This window comes from Pongo pygmaeus, chromosome X, assembly GCF_028885625.2.
Source record: "Pongo pygmaeus isolate AG05252 chromosome X, NHGRI_mPonPyg2-v2.0_pri, whole genome shotgun sequence".
NCBI classification, from domain to species: domain Eukaryota; kingdom Metazoa; phylum Chordata; class Mammalia; order Primates; family Hominidae; genus Pongo; species Pongo pygmaeus.
Window position 1 is genome coordinate 47,615,458 of NC_072396.2, and position 22,071 is coordinate 47,637,528.

General features: G+C 38.9%; 1 protein-coding gene across 1 annotated transcript in view; it reads left to right on the forward strand.

The window, feature by feature from the left end:
• The window catches only part of RP2 (RP2 activator of ARL3 GTPase), a 44,881-nt gene that overhangs the window by 19,482 nt on the left and 3,328 nt on the right, over nt 1-22,071 (forward strand). Inside the window, exons 3-4 of the mRNA XM_054471007.2 lie at nt 3,394-3,508; nt 20,911-20,996. Coding sequence (XP_054326982.1) covers nt 3,394-3,508; nt 20,911-20,996 — 201 coding nt within the window. The remainder of the gene's footprint in view (nt 1-3,393; nt 3,509-20,910; nt 20,997-22,071) is intronic.

Below are 22,071 nucleotides of genomic sequence, written 5' to 3' on the forward strand. Positions count from 1 at the left end.
CAGACCCATGATTCCAATCCAGGCAGTCTGGCTGTGTAGGCCACACCTTAACCTTTAAACATGATGCTATTATGCTCCCTCAGTGGTAAAGGAAAGTTGCTGAATGCCTGGTGGAGCAGGAATGTGACTGAAAGCATGTGGACTCTAGGGCCTTCCAGTCTGGGGACTATTTGGCTATAGTTATCCTATCTTATTCTGAAAGTACAGAATTAAGGAATGAAGAGAACAAACAAAAATAAAAAATAAAATACCAAGTACATGTGAAGAGGGTATCAAAACATGCTGAAAGACAAAAGACTTACATATTATATTGAGAGATTACATTTTTTAAAAAATGAGATGAGTTCACAGGGAAATATGTGTAGAAGCTAGTGAATCTTGAGATGAAAAAAATAAAACTTGAGTCTTTCTCATATCGTAACACAAATGTCTTAGGACAGCTTAGACTGAAACTATGATTGCTAACTCTATATTTGTTAAACCCCAGGAGGATTACAGAATTTTGTTTCACATTGTTTTAATGCATCAAATAATGGTTTTTTTTGTTTGTTTGTTTGTTTTTACAATAGGAAATATACAATTTGAGAGAGGTGAGGACGTCCAAAAAGGCTGGGTAAAGCAGAAAGACATTCCATAGGGAGCCAAGAGAAGTTACTAGACTTTGGTTTTCTCACTTAAAAATCAGATTCCAGCCGGGTGCAGTGGCTCATGCCTGTAATCCCAGCACTTTGGGAGGCCGAGGCGGGTGGATCACAAGGTCAGGAGTTCAAGACCAGCCTGGCCAAGATGGTGAAACCCCGTCTGTATTAAAAATACAAAAATTAGCCTGGCGTGGTGGTGGGTGCTTGTAATCCCAGCTACTTGGGAGGCTGTGGCAGGGAATTGCCTGAACCCACGAGGCGGAGGTTGCAGTGAGCTGAGATCCCACCACTGCACTCCAGCCTGGGTGAGAGAGCAAGACTCCGTCTCAAAAACAAACAAACAATAAAAATTGTTTTTCCTCGACTTCTCTTACCTACATCACAGATATGTACAGGATAAAATAGAGTAAAATAGCTTGAATTGTTTGGGAGTATTTCATCATCTGAAATTGAAGTTGGGTAGTTACCACTATTTTCAAGTCTTTAAAAGTAGAATTTTCATGAAAAGGAGTGTCTCCAAATATCTGCAGTGAAATATTAAAATATAGTTTATTATTTAGGTAACATTATTTTGAAGTAATCATCATAATCTCATCAGTTTGTGTTTATAAAATGAGAGATGATAAGCACTCTAGAAAATAAGAGAGGTAGAATTGTTTCTGATATTTTTATTTTACAGTCATCTGGCAGTGATGTCCATGTAATTCTCTACAATTTTTAAATGTATGTTTCTTCTTTCGGAGGCAGCATTGAATGAGGGTTCTGAAATAGGATTTGAGTTTGATAAAATTCGATAGAATGGTATGGAATAATGTAACCATAGGATGAAATACTATCAGCCATTAAAACTGATTTTATGTAGAAAATGTCACAATCAAGTAAGTGAAAATTTGTAGAATATTAGGTAAGTAACTGATTTTTTTAAGTAGATAAGTCTGGAAAGTTATAGATACTTAAATGTTAACAGTCATGCTTATTCTTAGGCAGTTGATTAAGAGCAGGGTTTTCTTTTTTTGTAGTTCTATGGATTTAACAGTGAGCATATATTATTTCTGTAATGGGAGAAAAAGAAAACTGGGAGGGTATACCTGTATGGCAGTAGCATCTTTTAGTTGAAGCACCCTGGTTGATATTTCTTCATTTCTATTTTTTATTTTTCAAATGTTCTGTGTTGAGAATATATGTTACTTTTAATTATTAAAAACCTAACAAGCTTTGCTAAAAATTAAGTGGTTGGAATGACTACTTTTTTTTTTTTTTTTTTAAGAGACAAGGTTTTGCTCTATTGTCCAGGCTGGAGTGCAGTGGTGAGATCATAGCTCAGTGTAGCCTTTAACTCCTGGGCTTAAGGGATCCTCCCATCTCAGCCTCCTGAGTAGTTAGGACTACAGGCACACACCACCACACCTGGCTAATTTTAAAAAATGTTTTATAAAGATGGGATCTTGCTGTGTTGCCCAGGCTGGTCTCAAACTCCTGGTCTCAAGCAATCCTCCCACCTTGGCTTCTTAGAGTGCTTGGGATGCACGTGTGAGCCATGATGCTGGGCTGACTTTGCATTTTTAAAAACTACTTTCATAATTACTTTAAAAATTAATATGCCCTCATTGTGGAGAATTATAGAAATAAGAAAGAGTAAAATAAGTTTAAAATCAATACGTAATTGTACCATACCTTGAATAATCTTTTTAGGAATCATTCTTAAATTTATTTAGTCTGTAATCAGATTAACTAGGTTTGAATCACAGCTCTGTCACTTAATTGTTAAATGTCCTTGGGCAAGTTCCTTAATCACTGTGCGCCTTAGTTTTCACATCTGTACAATAAGGGTAATGATACCTACTTCATGAGAGGGTTAAATATATATATATGTAAAGTACATAAAACTGCCTGCCACATAGTAAGTACTCCATAAGTGTGATCTACCATTATTGTGCTATACTATATAAATTTGTATCATGCCTTTTAAAATTAACATTATTGGCCAGGTACAGTGGCTCATGCTTATAATTTCCAGCATCTTGGGTGGCTGAGGCAGGAGGATGGCTTGAGCCCAGGAGTTCAAGATCAGCCTGGCAACATGGCGAGAACCTGTTTCTACAAAAAAATTTAAAAAATTAGCCAGGCATGGTGGCACGGGCCTGTAGTCCTAGCTGCTTGGGAGGCTGAGGTGGGAGAATGGTTTGAACCCAGGCGTTTGAGGCTGCAGTGAGCTATGATTGCACCACTACATTCCAGCCAGGGCAACAGAGTGACACCCTATCTCAAAAAAAAAAAAAAGAAAAGAAAAGAAAAGTAAAATTAACATTATTACATAAGCTTTTCCTCATTTTATTATAACATCTTTGTTGTATTTAATGAACTATGATAAATGTAATGAACTGTGGCATTTCATCATGTGACTGTACCATAATTTATTTAACCATTCTCTTCTTATTGGACATTTGCAGTATCACCAAACTAAAACTTCCATCTGGTCGTAGAAAAATTTTAATCATGTTTTAAACTTGAGAGATAATTCACATTTATTTGACCCTTAATCTTAACTGCAGTACTAAACCAGAACCACCCATCTGTAAGAGTCTCATATAGTGAGAACTTACTATAGCAAACACCGTGAATTAGACTTATAATTAAGACAAAAATCAGTATGCTGCTGTTGCATTTTCTACAGAGAAATACTAGAATAGGAAATCATTGTTTTAGTCTCAGAAGTTCATTTTAAAATCTCAATGAAATTTTATTTTCACAGATGGTTGGTAAAGGCTTTTTCCTAGTTCAGACAAAGGAAATGTCCATGAAAGCTGAGGATGCTCAGAGAGTTTTTCGGGAAAAAGCACCTGACTTCCTTCCTCTTCTGAACAAAGGTACCTTCTGGATGATTGGTATACTTTTGTGGATGTTTTCTTTACATGCTGATTTGATTTACTTTTGCCTTTAACATTTGTTTTACATTGCCTTCTCTTTCTCATTTGTTCTTTGTTTTTTTTCTATTATTGTTCAAAAATGTCAAAATTTCACATCACTCAAGGAGCCCTAGATAACTAACTAGAAATTAGGCATTCTTTTTTTTTCCCATCCTCTGTTCTTAGTACTGAAAGTTACATTTTATTATGTATCTTAATATTATTTTAATTATTGTATTATTGTTGTACCTTTATAGTGTAGTGAGTAAATATTTCATACTCCCTGCTCAGAGTTGCAAAGCACTTGATAAAGATTCTTTCTGCTGTCAGTGTGCTTTAATCATACTGGAAAAGATATAAGAAATATAAAGTGGTATACTATTTTATGTATTTAATATGATTGATTAACTTCCCATGTATAATTAGAATTGTTTTCCCTAATGGGTAAATGCCACCAATAAATTTCAGATACTGCATATAGGTCTTCAAAGAGAGGAACTTGAGTATGTGTGCCCACTTGAAGGGTTACTGTCTGCCTACCTGTATTTGAAGGTGTATTGATTCTAGAGGACAGAGTACTCTTTATCTGTTCAGAATGGGGACATTGTTTGCTCAAGGCTCATCAGGCTTTCCTTGACTGGCCTGAGCAAATATGTATAGTAATACGCAGTGTTGATTGGGTATACCCTAGAGAGAGGGCATATCTGCATTTTATGTGCTCTTTATGTATAAAAATATTATAATAAACTGCAAAAATCTGTATGCAAATGTTAGAGGATTGTTAGGATAATAAGTAATGCTGGGTGTAACTCAGCTGGTAAGTATTAATGCAGTATTTGATAATACTTTTGTGGTTACTATAGTGATAGCAAGGACTTGCTGTGACCCACTGCATGAATCTACCCCAGAATATATGTAGGAAATTCTGACCTGGCCCCTTTGATGCAACCATTTTGACATGGGAACATTTGGAAGCTTGAAAATGAACGTTTAACTTCTTAGCAGCTTTTGGAAATTGAATCAGGTAATAAGTGTATTGGACATCCTAAAGTGTGAGAGTTAGGAATAAAGTGAGCATATCGGTAGGGCTAAATTAATGATTTATGTACTTGTGTGATGTTAGTGAAGTCGTATTGTAGAATTGCTCCAACCCAAATATAATATCTGCATTTAAGTAACAGAACATTCCACATGGAAGAAGTAAAATATTCTGTTGCTGCAAAAAGTAGAACTAAAACCAATAAACAGATGTTGCAGGAATTTCAGCAAATAAATATTATATAAACAAGTCTTAAAAACCAGAGATGCCTATAGGAAGTATTCAAAGACTGATGAGTTCATATCAAAAGATCTTAGGAGCCAGCTTGAAGGAGTTTCCATGGGCCAAATTCAGGACAATTTAACAATTAAAAAGAATACTGGGACTGGACGTAGTGCCTAACCCCTGTAATCCCAGCATTTTGGGAGGGTGAGGTGGAAGGATTGCTTAAGGCCAGGAGTTTGAAACCCACCTGGGCAACGTAGCAAGACCTTGTCTCTACAAAAAATACAAAAATTAGCTAGGGGTGATGCACACCTGTAGTCCCAGCTACTCAGGAGCTGAGGTGAGAGGGACGCTTGAGCCCAGGAGCTTGAGGCTGCAGTGAGTTATGCTCATGCCACTGCACTGCAGCCTGGGCAACAGAGCAAGACCTTGTCTCAAAAAAAGAGAAGAATGAAGGTAATGATTTAACAACAGAATCTATGCATCCATATTGTTAAACAAAAAGGGGAGAGAAGAAAAGAATGTTCATCTGCTGTTTATAGAATATTGTGAGCTAAAAAATGCAGAAGGAATGCTGGACTTTGGAAATCGCCATTTCCAACCCCAATGTAATAATTATTTCAGACAAAGATTATCAGTGGGTGCTAAAACTATTAGGGTAAAAGTTGCTAAGAAGTAGGATATTTGGCTGGGCGTAGTGGCTCATGCCTGTAATCCCAACACTTTGGGAGGCTGAGGCGGGTGGATCACAAGGTCAGGAGCTCGAGACCAGCCTGGCCAACATGGTGAAACCCTGTCTCTACTAAAAATACAAAAATTAGCCGGGTGTGATGGCGGACGCCTGTAATCACAACTACTAGGGAGGCTGAGGCAGATAATTGCTTGAACCTGGGAGGCGGAGGTTGCAGTGAGCCGAGATGGCACCACTGAACTCCAGCCTGGGCGAAAGAGCAAGACTCTGTCTCAAAAAAAAAACGCTGTCTCAAAAAAAAAACGCCGGGTGCGGTGGCTCATGCCTGTAATCCCAACACTTTGGGAGGCCAAGGCGGGCGGATCACGAGGTCAGGAGATCGAGACCATCCTGGCTAACACGGTGAAACCCCGTCTCTACTAAAAATACAAAAAATTAGCCGGGCGTGGTGGCGGGCGCCTGTAGTCCCAGCTACTCAGGAGGCTGAGGCAGGAGAATGGCGTGAACCCGGGAGGTGGAGCTTGCAGTGAGCTGAGATTGCGCCACTGCACTCCAGCCTGGGCGACATAGTGAGACTCTGTCTCAAAAACAAAACAAAACAAAAAAAACCCAAGAGGATATTTATACATCCTAATTCAAAGGGGAAGTGTACCTTTATAGCAGAGATTTGGTGATCACCATGTTAACCCAGTGATCAAACAACATCATTGATGGACAGCCTAACGTGTTATTTGTGATGTGATGCAGTGAAAAATACACATCACATGTAGAGTGTTCTTGCCAAAGTAACCTGAATCTAATTGAGCCAAGACTTAACTTCTAGTTTGTAGGAAGAAAATAAATATGTTAAATGACACCATAAGGAAATAAGAGAAATCCAAAATAGAAGACATTCGACAAGACAACTGGCTAGGTCTCTTCAGACAGTGTAATGGAAAACAAAAAATATGGGGGAATTATTCTGGATTAAGAGACTAAAGAGATATAACAACTAAATGCAATGAGTGAACCTTGATTGGATCTTAGGTTGGGTTGGAGTGAGCTGTAAAAAGCATTTTTGGGACAAGTGGGGAAGTTTGAAGATGAGATAGAATTATCGTTGATCCTTTGGTATGATAATGGTGGTGTGGTTATGCAGGAGATACATGCTGAAGTGTTCTTATGTCTGCTACTTTCAAATGACTCAGCAAAACAAAGCATATATGTGCAGATAGATGGTGTTTATTTTGTAATAAAGCAAATGGGGACAAATGTTAACTTTTGGTGGGTGTAGGTGAAGGGCAAATGCATATTTATGCTATTCTTTCAACTCTTCTATAATGTATAGAAATTTTCAAAATAAAAAGTTGGGGAAAACTTTTAAGCTGCTCAGCAGTGCGTTGATTCCTGTGGAATAGTGAGTAGGCTGGCAGTGGAGATATTCTAGCAGGAGTTGGATGGACTGGGCCCTTATCTAAAAGTGGCCATCAGTCATTCTAAGGCAGGGTTTCTCAACTGTGGCACTACAGACATTTTAGGCCAGGTAATTCTTTGTTATGAGAGGCTGTCCTATACCTTACAAGATGTTTGGCAGCATCTCTGGCCTCTACCCATTAGATGCCAATAAAACACCACCCCAGTTGTGGCAACCAAAAATGTTTCCAGATGTCCCCAGGGGTGTGGGAGGGAGGCAAAATTGCTCCCAGTTGAGAATCACTGTACTGAACTAAGGGTGGTCTTATTTATTTATTTTTTTTGAGAATTCACATGTATGTTAAATAGTTTGCACCTCAGAGTCTCTCAATTTTCCTCTTTAGTTGCAATAGTCACATTTATTTTTAATATTTAATAAAGCTATTTGACTGCTTAATAAGAGAATACATTGTTTTCCATCATGAGGATCTCCAAATCTGACTAATCCTCAGAACCATCCAGGGTGCTTTTAAAAATGTAAATTTTCAGCCAGGCACGGTGGCTCACACCTGTAATTCCAGCACTTTGGGAGGCTGAGGCAGGCGGATCGCTTGAGCCTAGGAGTTCAAGACCAGCCTGGGCAACAGGGCAAAACCCTGTCTCTACAAAAATTAGCTGGGTGTGATAGTGTGCACCTGTAGTCCCAGCTACTTGGAGGCTGAGGTGGGAGGATCACCTGAGCCCAGGGAGGTTGAGGCTGCAGTGACCCATGATCGCACCACTGCACTCGAGCTTGGGCAGCAGAGCGAGACCTTGTCTCAAATACATAAATACATAAACAAATTTTCTTTCTTTCTTTCTTTTTTTTTTCTTTCTTTGAGACAGGGTCTCACTCTGTTGCCCAGGCTAGAGTGCAGTGGTGCAGTCTCAGCTCACTGCAACCTCTGTCTCCGGGGCTCAAGCAGTCCTCCCACCTCTGACTCCTCGGCTCAAGCAATCGATTCACCTCAGCCTCCCACGTAGCTGGGACTACAGGCGTGCGCCACCATACCCAGCTAATTTTTGTATTTTTTGTAGAGACGGCATTTTGCCATGTTGCCCAGGCTAGTCTCAAACTCCTGGGCTCATGTGATCCATCTGCCTCAGCCTCCTAAAGTGCTGAGATTACAGGCATATGCGACCAAGCCCAGCCAATAAACAAATTTTCTACTCCCACCCTAGAAAGCCTGATTCAGAAATCTTTGCGATATACCTTTGGAATGTTCCTTTTTTGATAGTTCTCCAGATTAGTCAGACTTGGGTTCTTTTGTTTTAGGGAGTAATTCATTCAGTTATTCAACAAACATAGTAGATGAAGTCTGAGAAGTAGAGAGAGAGTCAGATAATGAAGGGCCTTGTAGGCCACTGTAGAGACTTTGGCTTCTCTAGTAGTCTGAGTGAGATGAGATGCTACTGGACATTTGTGGGCTTTTTTAAAATAAACTTTTTATATTGGAATGATTTTAGGTTTACATAAAAATTGCAAAGATAGTACAGAAAGTTTCTGTATATCCCTTACCCAGCTTCCCTAAATGTTAACATAACCATAGTACATTTGTCAAAGCTAAGAAATTTACATTGGTAAAATGCTAACTTAAACTACAGACTTTATTCAAATTTTACCAGTTTTTCAACTTATGTCCTTTTTCAGTTCCAGAATTCAATCCAAGATCCCACATTGCTTTTTGTTGCCATGTCTCCTTAATTTCCTGTGACAGATGTGACATTTCTTCAGTCTTCCTTGTTTCTCGTAATCTTGAAACTTTTGAATAGTAGTGGTCAATTATTTTGTAGAATGTTCCTCAATTTATGTTTATCTGACATTTTCCTCTGGTTAGACTAGGGTTATGGGTTTTTAGGCAGAGGAAGTGCCCTTCTCATCACGACATCATAGGGCACATGATGTCAATATGAGGTGGTATCTGCCAGATTTCTCTGCTGTAAAGTTTCCATGTTTCCCTTTCCATACTCCGTTCTTTGAAAATGAGTCACTAAGATCAACACTCAATCAAGGAGAGGAGAATTAAGCTCTACCATCAGGAGACAGGAATATCCACGTACATTATTTGGAAGTCTGTAAGAAACATTCGTCCTGGCTGGGTGTGGTGGCTCACGCCTATAATCCCAGCACTTTGAGAGGCTGAGGTGGGCAGATCACGAGGTCAAGAGATCGAGACCATCCTGGCCAACATGGTGAAACCCCATCTCTAAAAATACATAAATCAGCTGGACATGGTGGCGCATGCCTGTAGTCCCAGCTACTCGGGAGGCTGAAGCAGGAGAATCACTTGAACCTGGGAAGCAGAGATTGCAAAGAGCCAAGATTTCCACCACAGTCCAGCCTGGGCGACAGAGTGAGACTGTCTCAAAAAAAAAAAAAAAATTTGTCCCTTCTCCCCATTTATTCAGTCATTTATTTCTCATGGGTGTGTATTTTATTCTTTTAAGTTATACTCCAATACTATCAAATTGTTCTGGTTTTAACCATCTGGAGCTCTTTTAGGTTGGCTTTTTTGTCCCTTTGACATGCCCCATCCTTTTGAATTTTGAACACTTCCTTACTTTCTGTCCCTACAAGATGCTCCAGGCTCATCCTGTATTTTTCCTTGCTCCAGAACTAGTATCAACCATTTCTCCAAGGAACCCTGGTTTCTTTTATTCTAGAATGATAGTTAGAAACCAAGATCTGGGTGCTAGGTGTGCCCTTTACTAACGGGGTACCACTGGTTCTAGGCCCTTTCAACAAAGGTAAAAAAATACATGTATGACTATTAACCTGTATATACACACACATCTATAATCCTGTATCTATCTATCTATTAAAATACCTCTGACCCTAATCCAGCACCACAGGGTTCATTCTAGCATCCCTTCCCTTGCTTTTTTGTGACTTCTTACTCTGAAAGTGAGAAACCTGGCTTCCATTATGTACATTTTATTCACTTACTTGTTTAACCCTAGTATAAATATAATAGAGTTTTAGAATTACTAACCCATACCCCTGTGAGAAACTTATTTACCAACTAGAGTGCAGTCTTTAGCCTTACAGTAGCCACTCAAAACAGTTTTCCAAAGTCCTGAGGTCAGCTCCTTTTTCCCTTATCCCCTTCATTGAAGTATTGGCACACATTTATAACACTGTTAGATTCATTTGTCACAAGCTGCATTCCATCCTTGGATACCGTGACATCTTGGTTAATTTTTTAAAATTTGCATACAGTAACATTCAGTTGGCATGAGTTTTGATGAGTGCATAAAGTCCACCACCCCATTTATCACCCCAGTACCATGGAAAACAGTTCTCCCTAAAAATTTCCCTTGTGTGGCCCCTTTAGTCAGTCAACCACAACTCCTGGCAACTGATTTGTCTCCTGTCCTTATGATTTTGTCTTTTCCAGAGTGTACCATAAATGGAATCATACAACATGTAGCCTTTTGAGTCTGGCTTCATTTATTAAAATGCATTTGTGATTCAGTCTTCTTGCTAGGTGACTCAATAACTTGTTCCTTTTTTTTTTCTTTTGTCTTTTTTTTTTTTTTGACAAGGAGTCTCACTCTGTTGCCCAGGCTGGAGTGCAATGGCGCGATCTTGGCTCACTGCAACCTCACCTCCTGGGTTCAAGTGATTCTCCTGCCTCAGCTTCCCGAGTAGCTGGGATTACAGGTGCCTGCCTGCCACCACGCCCAGCTAATTTTTGTATTTTTAATAGAGATGAGGTTTCACCATGCTGGCCAGGCTGGTCTCGAACTCCTGACCTCAGGTGATCTGCCCACCTGGGCCTCTCAAAGTGCTGGGATTACGGGCGTGAGCCACCGCTCCCAGCCAACTTGTTCCTTTTTACTGCTGAATAGTATTCCTTGCATTGATGTAACAGTTTGTTTTTCCATTCAATTGTTGGACATCCTGCTTGTTTCCAGTTTTGCCAATTATGAATAAAGCCACTATAAACATTTGTGTGTAAATTTTTTTATTGAGGTAAAATATACATACATAATTTACCATCTTTACCATTTTTAAGTATACAGTTCAGTGGTAATACATTTACATTCTCTTTTTTTCTCCACATTCCCCCCCACCCCACCGTCCCCTTTTCCAGCCTCTGATAACCACCAATCTACTCTCTTATCTTCATGAGATCCACTTTTTTTAGCCCCCACATATGAGGGAGAGCATGTGATATTTGTCTTTCTGTGCTTGGCTTATTTCACTTAACCTAGTGGTCCCTAGTTCCATCCATGTTGCTGCAAATGACAGGATTTCATTCCTTTTATGGCTGAATAATATTCCATTGTATAAGTGTAACACATTTGCTTTATCCATTTATCTGTTGATAGGCAATTAGGCCGATTTCATATTTTGACAATTATGAATAGTGCTGCAGTGATCATGAGTGCAAATATCTCTTTGACATACTGATTTCCTTGCTTTTGGATCTGTACCCAGTTGTGGAATTGCTGGATCATGTTGTAGTTCTATTTTTAGTTTTTTGAGGGACCTGCATTGTATATAGGTTTTTGAGTGTACGTAACTTTTCAAATCACTTGGGTAATTTGCTAGCATTTGGTATTGTCAGTTTTCCAATAGGTGTGTCATGGTATCTCATTGTGTTTTTTAAATCAACTTTTAATTTTGAAACAATTTTAGATTCACAGGAAAGTTGTCAAGATAGGCCAGGCATGGTGGCTCATGCCTGTAATCCCAACACTTTGGGAGGCCGAGGCAGGAGGATTGCTTGAGCCCAGGAGTTCGAAACCAGCCTAGGCAACATAATGAGACTTTGTCTCTACAAAAAGAAAAAAAAATGAGCCAAGCATGGTGTCGTGCGCCTGTAGCCCCAGCTACTCTGGAGGCTGATCTCAGGAGCAAGGCAAAGATGCCCTCTATCACTATTCTGCAAGTGTTCAGTCTCACCCTTAAGAATGATGTAGGCCGGGTGCGGTGGCTCACACCTGTAATCCCAGCACTTTGGGAGGCCAAGGTGGGTGGATCACTTGAGGCCAGGAGTTCGAGACCAGCCTGGCCAACATGGTGAAACCCCGTCTCTACTAAAAATACAAAAAATTAGCCGGGCGTGGTGGCACTTGCCTGTAATCCCAGCTACTTGGGAGGCTGAGGCAGGAGAATCGCTTGAGCCCGGGAGGTGGAGGTTGCAGTGAGCCAAGATCGCGCCACTGCACTCCAGCCTAGGAGACAGGGCGATACTCCATCTCAAAAAAAAAAAAAAAAAAAAAGAGAAAAAAAAAGAATGATGTCAGTGGCCAGGTGCAGTGGCTCATGCCTGTAGTCCCAGCACTTAGGGAGGCTGAGGCAGGTGGATCACTTGAGCCCAGGAGTTTGAGACCAGCGTGGGCAACAAGGCAAAGCCTCATCTCTACAAAAAAATACAAAAATTAGTTGGGTATGTGATGGTGTGTGCCTGTAGTCCCAGCTACTTGGGAGACTGAGGTGGGAGGATCACTTGAGCCTGGGAGGCAGAGATTGCAGTTAGCTGAGATCACATCACTGCACTCCAGCCTGGGGGAGAGTGACCCAAGGAGATCCTGTCTCAAAACAACAAAAACAACGATGTCAGGTCTAGGCACAGTTGCTTATGCCTGTAATCCCAGCAATTTGGGAGGCCAAGGCAGGAAGATTGCTTGAAGCCAAGAGTTCAAGACCAGCCTGAACAACAAAGTGAGACCCCCATCTCTTAAAAAAAGTTAAATTAAATTAAAATTTTAAAAGGAATTATGTCAGTTGTAGGTTTTCTTTTTCTTTTTTTTTTTTTTTTAAGACGGAGTTTCGCTCTTTGTTGCCCAGGCTGGACTGCGATGGCGCGGTCTCGGCTCACCGCAACCTCTACCTCCCAGGTTCAAGTGATTCTCCTGCCTCAGCCTCCCAAGTAGCTGGGATTACAGGCGCGCCACCACGCCCGGCTAATTTTGTATTTTTAATGAAGACGGGGTTTCTCCATGTTGGTCAGGCTGGTCTCGGTGATCCGCCCGCCTCGGCCTCCCAAAGCGCTGGGATTACAGGCGTGAGCTACCGCGACCGGCCGTCAGTTGTAGGTTTTCATATATACTTTTTTTTTTTTTTTTGAGGCAGAGTTTTGCTCTTGTTGCCCAGGCTGGAGTGCAATGGTGTGATCTTGGCTTACCGCAACCCCCCTGTCCCGGGTTCAGGTGATTCTCCTGCCTCAGCCTACTGAGTAGCTGAGATTACAGGCATGTGCCACCACGCCCGGCTAATTTTGTATTTTTAGTAGAGACGGGGTTTCTCCATGTTGGTCAGGCTGGTCTCAAACTCCTGACCTCAGATGATCCGCCTGCCTCAGCCTCCCAAAGTGCTGGGATTACAGGCGTGAGCCACCACGCCTGGTGTAATACATAACTTTGTTTAATGTGTGTTTAAATATACCTTATTTAGCATATACTGTTGATTCATTAACATTGAACTCACAGCCAACAGCACCAGAACTGATGCTGGAGCAAAGCTTATCTAACACATTTTCTCGTGAGGCACATCACAACCTTCCTCAGTTTAGGAGCCATTAGACAGCACTTCAGCACTGTGTTTGGGGGCTATTTTATTTTTTTGGAGACAGGGTCTTGCTCTGTCACCCAGGCTAGAGTGCAGTGGTATGACCATAGCTCACTGTAACCTCAAACTCATGGGCTCAGGTGATCCTCCCACCTCATACTCCCAAGGAGCTAGGACTACAGGTGTACTCCACCATGCCCAGCTATTTTTTTTTAACATAAAAGAGACAGGGTCTTGCTTTGTTGCCCAGGCTGGTCTTGAACTCCTGGGCTCAGGTGATCCACCCAACTTGGCCTCCCAAAGTGCTGGGATTACAGGCATGAGCCACCACGCCCAGCCCCCAGCTGTTTTTTTAAACAATGTTGTAGAGTTGGGGTCTTGCCATGTTGCCCAGGCTGATCTCGAACTTCTGGCCTCAAGCAATCCTCCCTCCTCAGCCTCCCAAAGTGCTGGGATTACAGGCATGAGCCACTGTGCCTGGCCTAGGGGATATTTTAAACAGGCAAAATCACCAACAAAAAGCACAAAAATGTGAAAAATACGGCACTACCTAGACCTCACAAAGGACACTTTCTTATAGTACAATAGCTGAAACAAAAAGGCAGAGTGTCACCTTGTTCAACCTCAGCTGGGAGCATGCACATCAGGCAATTCTAATTTTTTGCCACTGTGCATGTCCACAAATAACCATGAAAGCACTACAAGCATTGATTTGGGGAGTTACAAATGAATTTTAGCAAGTAGGTAAATTTGAAATGAAGGGATCTGCATATAATGAGGATTGACTATATCTGTTACTTAATGTTACAATTTTTCCTTTAAGCACTGCTTTAGCTGCATCTTACAAATTTTGATATGTTGTATTTTCATTTTTATTTAATTCAGAGTTTGGCAAATTATGGCCCACTGCCTGCTTTAATAAGTGAAGTCTTATTGGAGCACAGCCACGCTCATTCCTTTTTTTTTTTTTTTTTTTGAGATGGAGTTTTGCTCTCATCACCCAGGCTGGAGTGCAGTGGCACACTGCAACCTCCGCCTCCTGGGTTCAAGCAATTCTCCAGCCTCAGCCTCCCGAGTAGCTGGAATTACAGGTGCCCGCCACCATGCCCAGCTAATTTTTGTATTTTCAGTAGAGATGGGGTTTCACCATGTTGGCCAGGCTAGTCTGAAACTCCTGACCTCAGGTGATCTGCCCGCCTCAGCCTCCCAAAGTGCTGGGATTACAGGCGTGAGCCACCATGCCCGGCCACTCATTCTTTTATCTATTACATTATGGTGCACAAAGCCTGAAATATTTCCTGTCTGGCCCTTTACAGAAAAAGTATGTTGACCCCTGATTTAGTTAAAAATATTTTTTAGTTTCTCTTGAGACCTCACTTGATCCACGGATTATTTAGAAGTATAATTGTTTAATTTCCAAACATTTGGGGATTGCCCAGGTATATTTCTATTATTGATTTCTAAATCCTGTTATGGTCCAAGAATACACATTTGTATGATTTCTGTTTTCTATATTAAAATGTATTTTATGGCACAGAATATGGCTTATCTTGGTGAATATTCTGCGTGCATCTGAGAAGAATGTGTAATCTGCTGTTGCTTGGTTGAATTTTCTATAAATGTCCACTAGGTCAAGTTGGTTGGTAGTGCTATTCAGGTTATCTGTATCCTTGCTAATTTTCTACCTACTTGTTCCATAAATCAGTGAGAGAGGAGTGTTGAAGTCTCCAACTGTAATTGTGGATTTGTCTGTTTCTCTTCTGAGATCTTGTCAGGTTTTGTCTCATGTATTTTGAAGCTCTGTTATTATGTGCATACATATTTAGGATTGTTATATCTTCTTGGAGAACCCTTCATCATTATGTGATGTCCCTCATTTTTTTTAAGAGAGGGGTTCTTGCTCTGTCACCCAGTCTGGGGTACAGTGGTGCAGTCATAGCTCACTGCAGCCTCGAACTCCTGGGGCTCAAGTAATCCTCCCACCTCAGCCTCCTGAGTAGCTGGGATTACAGGCACAAGCCACCATGTCCGACTCTGATGTCTTTCTTTGTCTCTGATAATTTTCCTTGTTCTGAAATCTACTTCATCTCAAATTAATATAGCTACTCTAGCTTTCATTTGGTTAGTGTTTTATTGTAAAGATTTATATTTTTTCTTGTAGCTTATCAAGGCTGTATATTTAAAGTGAGTGTTTTGTAGACAGCATGTAGTTGGTTTTTGCTTTTCAATCCAGTCTCTTTTAACTTCTGTATTTAGACCATTCACATTGAAAGGGATTATTGATACAGTTGGATCAAAATCTTTCATTTTGCTAGCTGATTTGTTCCATTTGTTATTTTTTTCTTATTACCTCTTTTTCTTTTTAGCAATTTTATAATTCCACTTAATCTCGTCTATTGACTTATATTTATACCTCTTCTTCAAAAACTTATTTAATGGTTATGTTGGGTTTTACAGCAAATATTTTTAAATAATTTGAGTCTACCTTCTAATATTACACAACTTCACCTGTCATCTAAGGACCTGATAACATTATATTCTTAATTCTTCCTTCTCATCCCTGTGTCATTATTGTCATATATTACTGTTGTATATGCTATAAATACCTAATATGTTGTTAATGTTATTGCTTCGAGCTGTCTGGTGTTTTTTTGTTTGTTTGTTTGTTTTTGAGACAGGATCTCACTTTGATGCCCAGGCTGGAGCGCAGTGGCTTGATCTCAGCTCACTGCAGCCTCGACCTCCAGAGCTCAGGTGATTCTCCTACCTCAGTCTCCCGAATAGCTGGGACTACAGACATGAGCTACTACGCCTGGCTAATTTTTGTGTTTTTTTTTGTAGAGATGGGGCTTTGCCATGTTGCCTAGGCTGGTCTTGAACTCCTGGGCTAAAGCGATCTGCCTGCGTCAGCCTCCGAAAGTGCTAGGAACACAGGAGTGAGCCACTGTGCCTGGCCTGAACTGTCACTTATTTTTAGAGCAATTAAAAATAAAAATATAGATCATACTTTATAGGCAGTTTTAGAGCAGAGGAATGTCATGGTCCTTTTAAAGTGTAAATCCTGTCACTGGTTGCTTTAATGGGGAAGCAGAGAGACCAGCTAGGAGTCTGTTGCAGTAATCTACTTGAGACATAGTGGCTTGTTCCAAGGTCGTGTTAGATAACTCAGAAGGGTTCACTAGATAAGACATCCAGAAATCTTTTTTGTCTGCTTCAGAGTCTCACAATTTTTCATGACAGCTGAAATATTTAGATCTAAAGCTACCATGAACTATCTGAATAAGATGTTCATACTAAAACACTAAAAACATGACCAGTAATCCTCATTGACCTCATAGTTCAGTTAGAAATAATCACAGTAATTGGCATCATCATTAGATAGAGGGACAAATAGTAGTGTTTAACAAGTGTGTTGTCAACATTGTAGTTTTTAAAGAATTTAGTAGTGCTTAGCAAGTGCATTGTCAACATTGTAGTTTTTTTAAGGGTTTTTGTTTGTTTAATACATATGAAAAGAATGCATAAACAAAGAATTGAGACATGAGAAAACATTGGTTCAACACTAATGAATCTAAAGAATTAGGATTTGGGAAGGTGGAAAAGATTACCTAAACATTTTCAAAAATTGGAAACTGCAGCCAAAATAAGCTGATAAAAATCCCTATTAACACTTATGAAGAGTCTTCAGACTCTTCCCATGATTTTTATTAAACTAGAGAGCCTCACCTGGCTGCTCTAGGAGTCTTCATATGCAAAACAGAAATAAGGGGATTCCCCTGATGGTTCCCCATGTTGTTGTTTTCCCCACCCCCACCCGACCCTGAGCTTCTTAATGAAGCAGGCCTCCATCCTCCTAATTTGAGAGGATGTGAATCATTCCACAGATGTCTGTCTTCTAGCACCACCCCTCATATTTCCTCTAAATACCAGGTCTTCAGCTGCGTTCTAGGAACACCATATACTACTGAGTTGCAAATCTATGTCAAGCATATAAGACAAACATTGTAGTCTTTTTAAATTTAAGATTATCCACACATGTTAAAACAAATGCATTTGTCCACTTTTTTGTTGGAAAATTATTAGGTCATTTTTTGGAAGTTTATCGTATTCTAGTCAAAGAATATCAATCAAGTTATATACCTGAGTAATTCTACCAAGATTGTATTTCTGAATTCTAGATTATATGTTCTTTATAGAAAGACTGGAACTTTTAATAATAAATGTCTAACTTAAATACACACACACACTGTATTCCTTGTAGTGATGAAACTATATTCTACCTTAATTCAAACTTTCTACCTTGCAAAACTGGAAACTCTACATTTATTATCAACTTTTTCTTTTTAGTTCAGTATTTATTAGGTTTAAAGTACTTTTTAAACTCATTTTGCAAATTTCCAAATGTACTAAATGTAGAGAGTACAGTGGCCCCCATGTGTACCCATCACCCAGTTTCATCAACTTCTTGCCATACTTAAAAAAAACCTCATTGTTTGCTAAAACATTTTAATCAAATTGATTCATCCTGTCATTTCATCCCTAAATATTTCGTTATCTTAAAACAAAATTAAAAATGTTTTCTTAAGTAACTACAGTGCATTATCACATTTAACAGAATTAACAATAATTCCTTAATATCCTCTAATATTCAGTCCATATGCAAAGTTACCTACTTACTAAAATAATTCTTTGTGTTTTTACAGTTAATTTGATCCAAATCTAAAATAGACCCACTTACTGTATTTGTTTTTTTTTTTTTATCTTATATCACTCTTAATCAAAAACAGGTGTTCCCCCTCTACTACTTTTTTCTTGCCTTTGTCTTGGGAAAGAAGCTTGGTCAATTATGTTATGGTATTCATGAGGTTGTTTAATTCGTTCCTCCGTATTTCTTGTAGACTAGAAGTTAGATCAAAGCCTTGTTTACGTTCAGGTTTAGTTATTTTTTTATTTTTATTTTTTATTTTCTTTTGGCAGGAATACATAGATGGTACCATTTCCTGTTGCATTCATTGAGAAGGCACATAATGTTTGATTGTTGTACTTTTAGGGATACTAAGATTTAATGGTTGGGTTTACACGGTGACGACCTTATCTTTTTATTGTAGAGTTTCCTGCACTCTTCTCTGTGGGATGCTAAAACCATTGATGATTGTTGCCTGAACCAATTGTTTTAATAGGCGTTGCAAAATGACTGTTTTCTGTATTTTCTTTCTTTCTTTTTTTTTTTTGGCAAACTTACTTTTTAATCTTGTCACTACCTCTGCATTTATTAACAGATGTTAACAGAACTCCTTGTATGCCAGAGCTGTTTGGTTAACTTGAAACATGCTTCATGTCAGAAAAGCAGAATAAATAAAGAGAAAAATAAGCATCAATTTTCAGAGTAGTGAATTGGTGCCCTAGCAACCTCCATTGGTATACAGTGAATTTTGTTTCTCTCTTCTTTTTTTATTTTCCTTAAAAATATCTGGTAGTAAGGAGGATCTCTCTTAAGTATCATTATGAACTCATGACTTTTTATATATTTAGTACATTTTAATAAATCAGAGTCATTATTCCTTCTGTTTCACTATGTCTCATCTTTGGCCATTGGGAGCCCCTTCAGGCTGGCTTCTGTCTCCTTTTGATAGAACCCCACTGGCCTTTGATAGCTTCATTACTTTTTGGCTGAAGAAAATATTCCATGTTGATCTTAATCCATTTCTTGCCCCAGACATGGAATCATCTATTTTTCTAAGATTACTTAGTTATTTTTAGTAATGGGGAATGATATTTAGAATGATATTTAGAAATACATGTTAGGTGCTGTGTATTACTGGGTTGTCATTTCTTTTAAGCTTTTTCAGTGGACATAGCTAGAAACTATGTATTTTTAAAAAGGAAAAGATGATGAGTTTACATTGATATTTCTAAATAAAAATTTAAGATTTTAAGCTTTTCTCTTGTAAGGTTAGATGTTTTATTACAATATGTTCTTGAACTCCTGGCCAGGGGTGAAGGCAAGAGGATTGCTTGAGGCCAAGAGTTTGAGACCAGACTGAGCAACATAGTGAGACCCCATATCTATGTGTTTTTTTTTTTTTTTTGAGACATGGTCTTGCTCTGTTGTCCAGGCTAGAGTGCAGTGGCTTGATCATGGCTTGCTATAACCTCAAACTCCTGGGCTCAAGTGATCTTTCCATCTCAGTCCCTCGAGTAGCTGGGACTACAGGCCTGTGACCCTGCACCCAGCTAATTTTTTAATTTTTTTGTAGAGACGGAGTCTTGCTTTGTTGCCTAGGCTGGTCTTGAACTCCAGGGCTTGTGATCCTCCTGCCTTGGCCTCCCAAAATGCTAGGATTACAAGCATGAACCACTGTGCCCAGCCGTGAGATTCTATCTCTAAAAAAATTTTTAATACATTTTTAATAAAGTATACAGGAGGATGTGCATAAGTTATATGCAAATACTATACCATTTTATTAATATATAAGGGATTTGAGCAACCAATGGAACCAATCCTATGCAGACACCTAGGGACCACTATATCCTGCCTTTTCTGTATTTGTTGCCTGTATTATACCACAAGCCTCCAAGAAAAAAAAATCACAAGCCTTCAGTTATCTTGATGCCCAATGTAGTGTAACCTTTTCTTTCTCATTCTTGTACCTTGTACTGCAGCACACGGTTACATTCAATTTAGTGTTTCATATTCATTCACTCTAGTATTTCATTACTTAGTACTTCATTATTCTATGTTGGTTTGTATTTGCTTAATGGGTTTATGTCTTCTTTCAGTACATTTGTAATTTCCTGGAGATCAAGACTTTTCCATCACTGTAGGAGGTTTTTAATGTTTTCAAATTAATGTATGAGAAAGGAGGCACAAATATTCTATGAAAAGGATTAAAAAATAAAAACTTTGTCTCTGTTTCTAGAATGTAGCTTTAAGAGACACTCAAGGAAAATACTTTCAGATGGTCATCACTTTTGGTGCCTGGCCTCAATTCCTATTTGGCTTAGCTTCATTATTGGTGGCCTAGAACTTGGCTGCTAAGTAGGAGAGTTGGAAGCAAGGCTGGCTGCCTGGCAAAACCTACTTATGTTGACTTGGATTGCTTTTGATCTTATTTGCTATTTTATCAACTATTTTTATACTCCTAAATGAGTAGAATTTCTATGGTTTTTATAGAAGAATGAGAACCAGAAAAGCCAGACTATTTACAACACTTTAAAAATGTGACACTAGTCCTATAATAGTACTGAAGCTACTTGTTATGAGACTGTGTTAATTTGTTTTATGATTAGCGTAGGAAGAAGCAGCTGAGGTGATATGTCCCATCTGTCTGCTTTCCTCTTCCTTCTCTTTCACCCTCAAAGAAGATGCTGGAGATTCTTCAGGGAAGAATAAAAAAATTAAATTTAGAATATATTTGTATTTGTGTTAAGAAAACGTTTCTTGGGTTTGCTTATAGGTCCTGTTATTGCCTTGGAGTTTAATGGAGATGGTGCTGTAGAAGGATGTCAACTTATTGTAAACGAGATATTCAATGGGACCAAGGTACAAGATTTTATTGACTGTATTTCAATCTAACTTTTCATTTCATCTCCTTTTCCTTACAGTCAAATAATACTTTAATACTTTTGTCCCTAATGTTGCTTGGAATTTTTGTTGTGTGTGTGTGTGTGTTTAAAGCAGATCATGATTTTTAGAACCTTTGATAAATAATTGGGAACTAAGCTGTGATTTTTTTCTTGCCAAACTAAAACTTTAATTGTTTAAAATAATTACAAAATAAGAATCTATTTATTAAAAACCTTCTATAGTATATAAGTTTCTAAAGTAAAAAGTCTCATCAAATGTCTTTTCAAGTCTTTGCATTTTTAAAAATACTGATTTGTTGAAAATATTTTATTTCTAAGATTATAGTCTTTAGATGGACGATCCTGTTGCCCAGGGTTCATTTTTACTTGCTTCAGTAATGCTTCACCAAAAATTGAACTTCAGGTATACATAGAAATCATCACATGTAGGCATTTTCTAAATATATTGATGAAGTTGCTGTATCTAAGAATTTCAGACATAAATACATTTAAAACCAAACATAGAGGATTACATTAGCAAATCTATAATTGACTACTTTTTGATAAATACCCGGGAGGACATTTTGGTTTTATCATCTGATTTGGCTTATGATTCCTTGAATTTACAAAAATTAAAGTACTTTGTCTTTGATCTCATTTTATCATCACAGTAGTACTAAGGGAGAGGGAAAATACCAGGTTGAATAGAAAAGGAAACTGAGAGATAAAATGGTTATAATTTGGACTTTTAGAGCTGAATGATTTAGAGATTATCTAATCCAGCTTTCTCATTTTACAGGTGTAGTTACTGAGCCTACAAAGGTTTATTAAATTGTCAGCATCATACACTAGTTTACGATAAAGCTAGAATAGAACCCACATCTGCTCTAATTCCTTGCTGACATTTGTAAAAGCTACTTTAGAAGGGTTCTATTGAATATTGCTTCATTGATGTTTAGCAGATAGTTTATTTAAAATAGTAGGCTGGGTGTGGTGGCTCACACCTGTAATCCCAGCACTCTGGGAGGCTGAAGTGGGAAGACGGCTTGAGC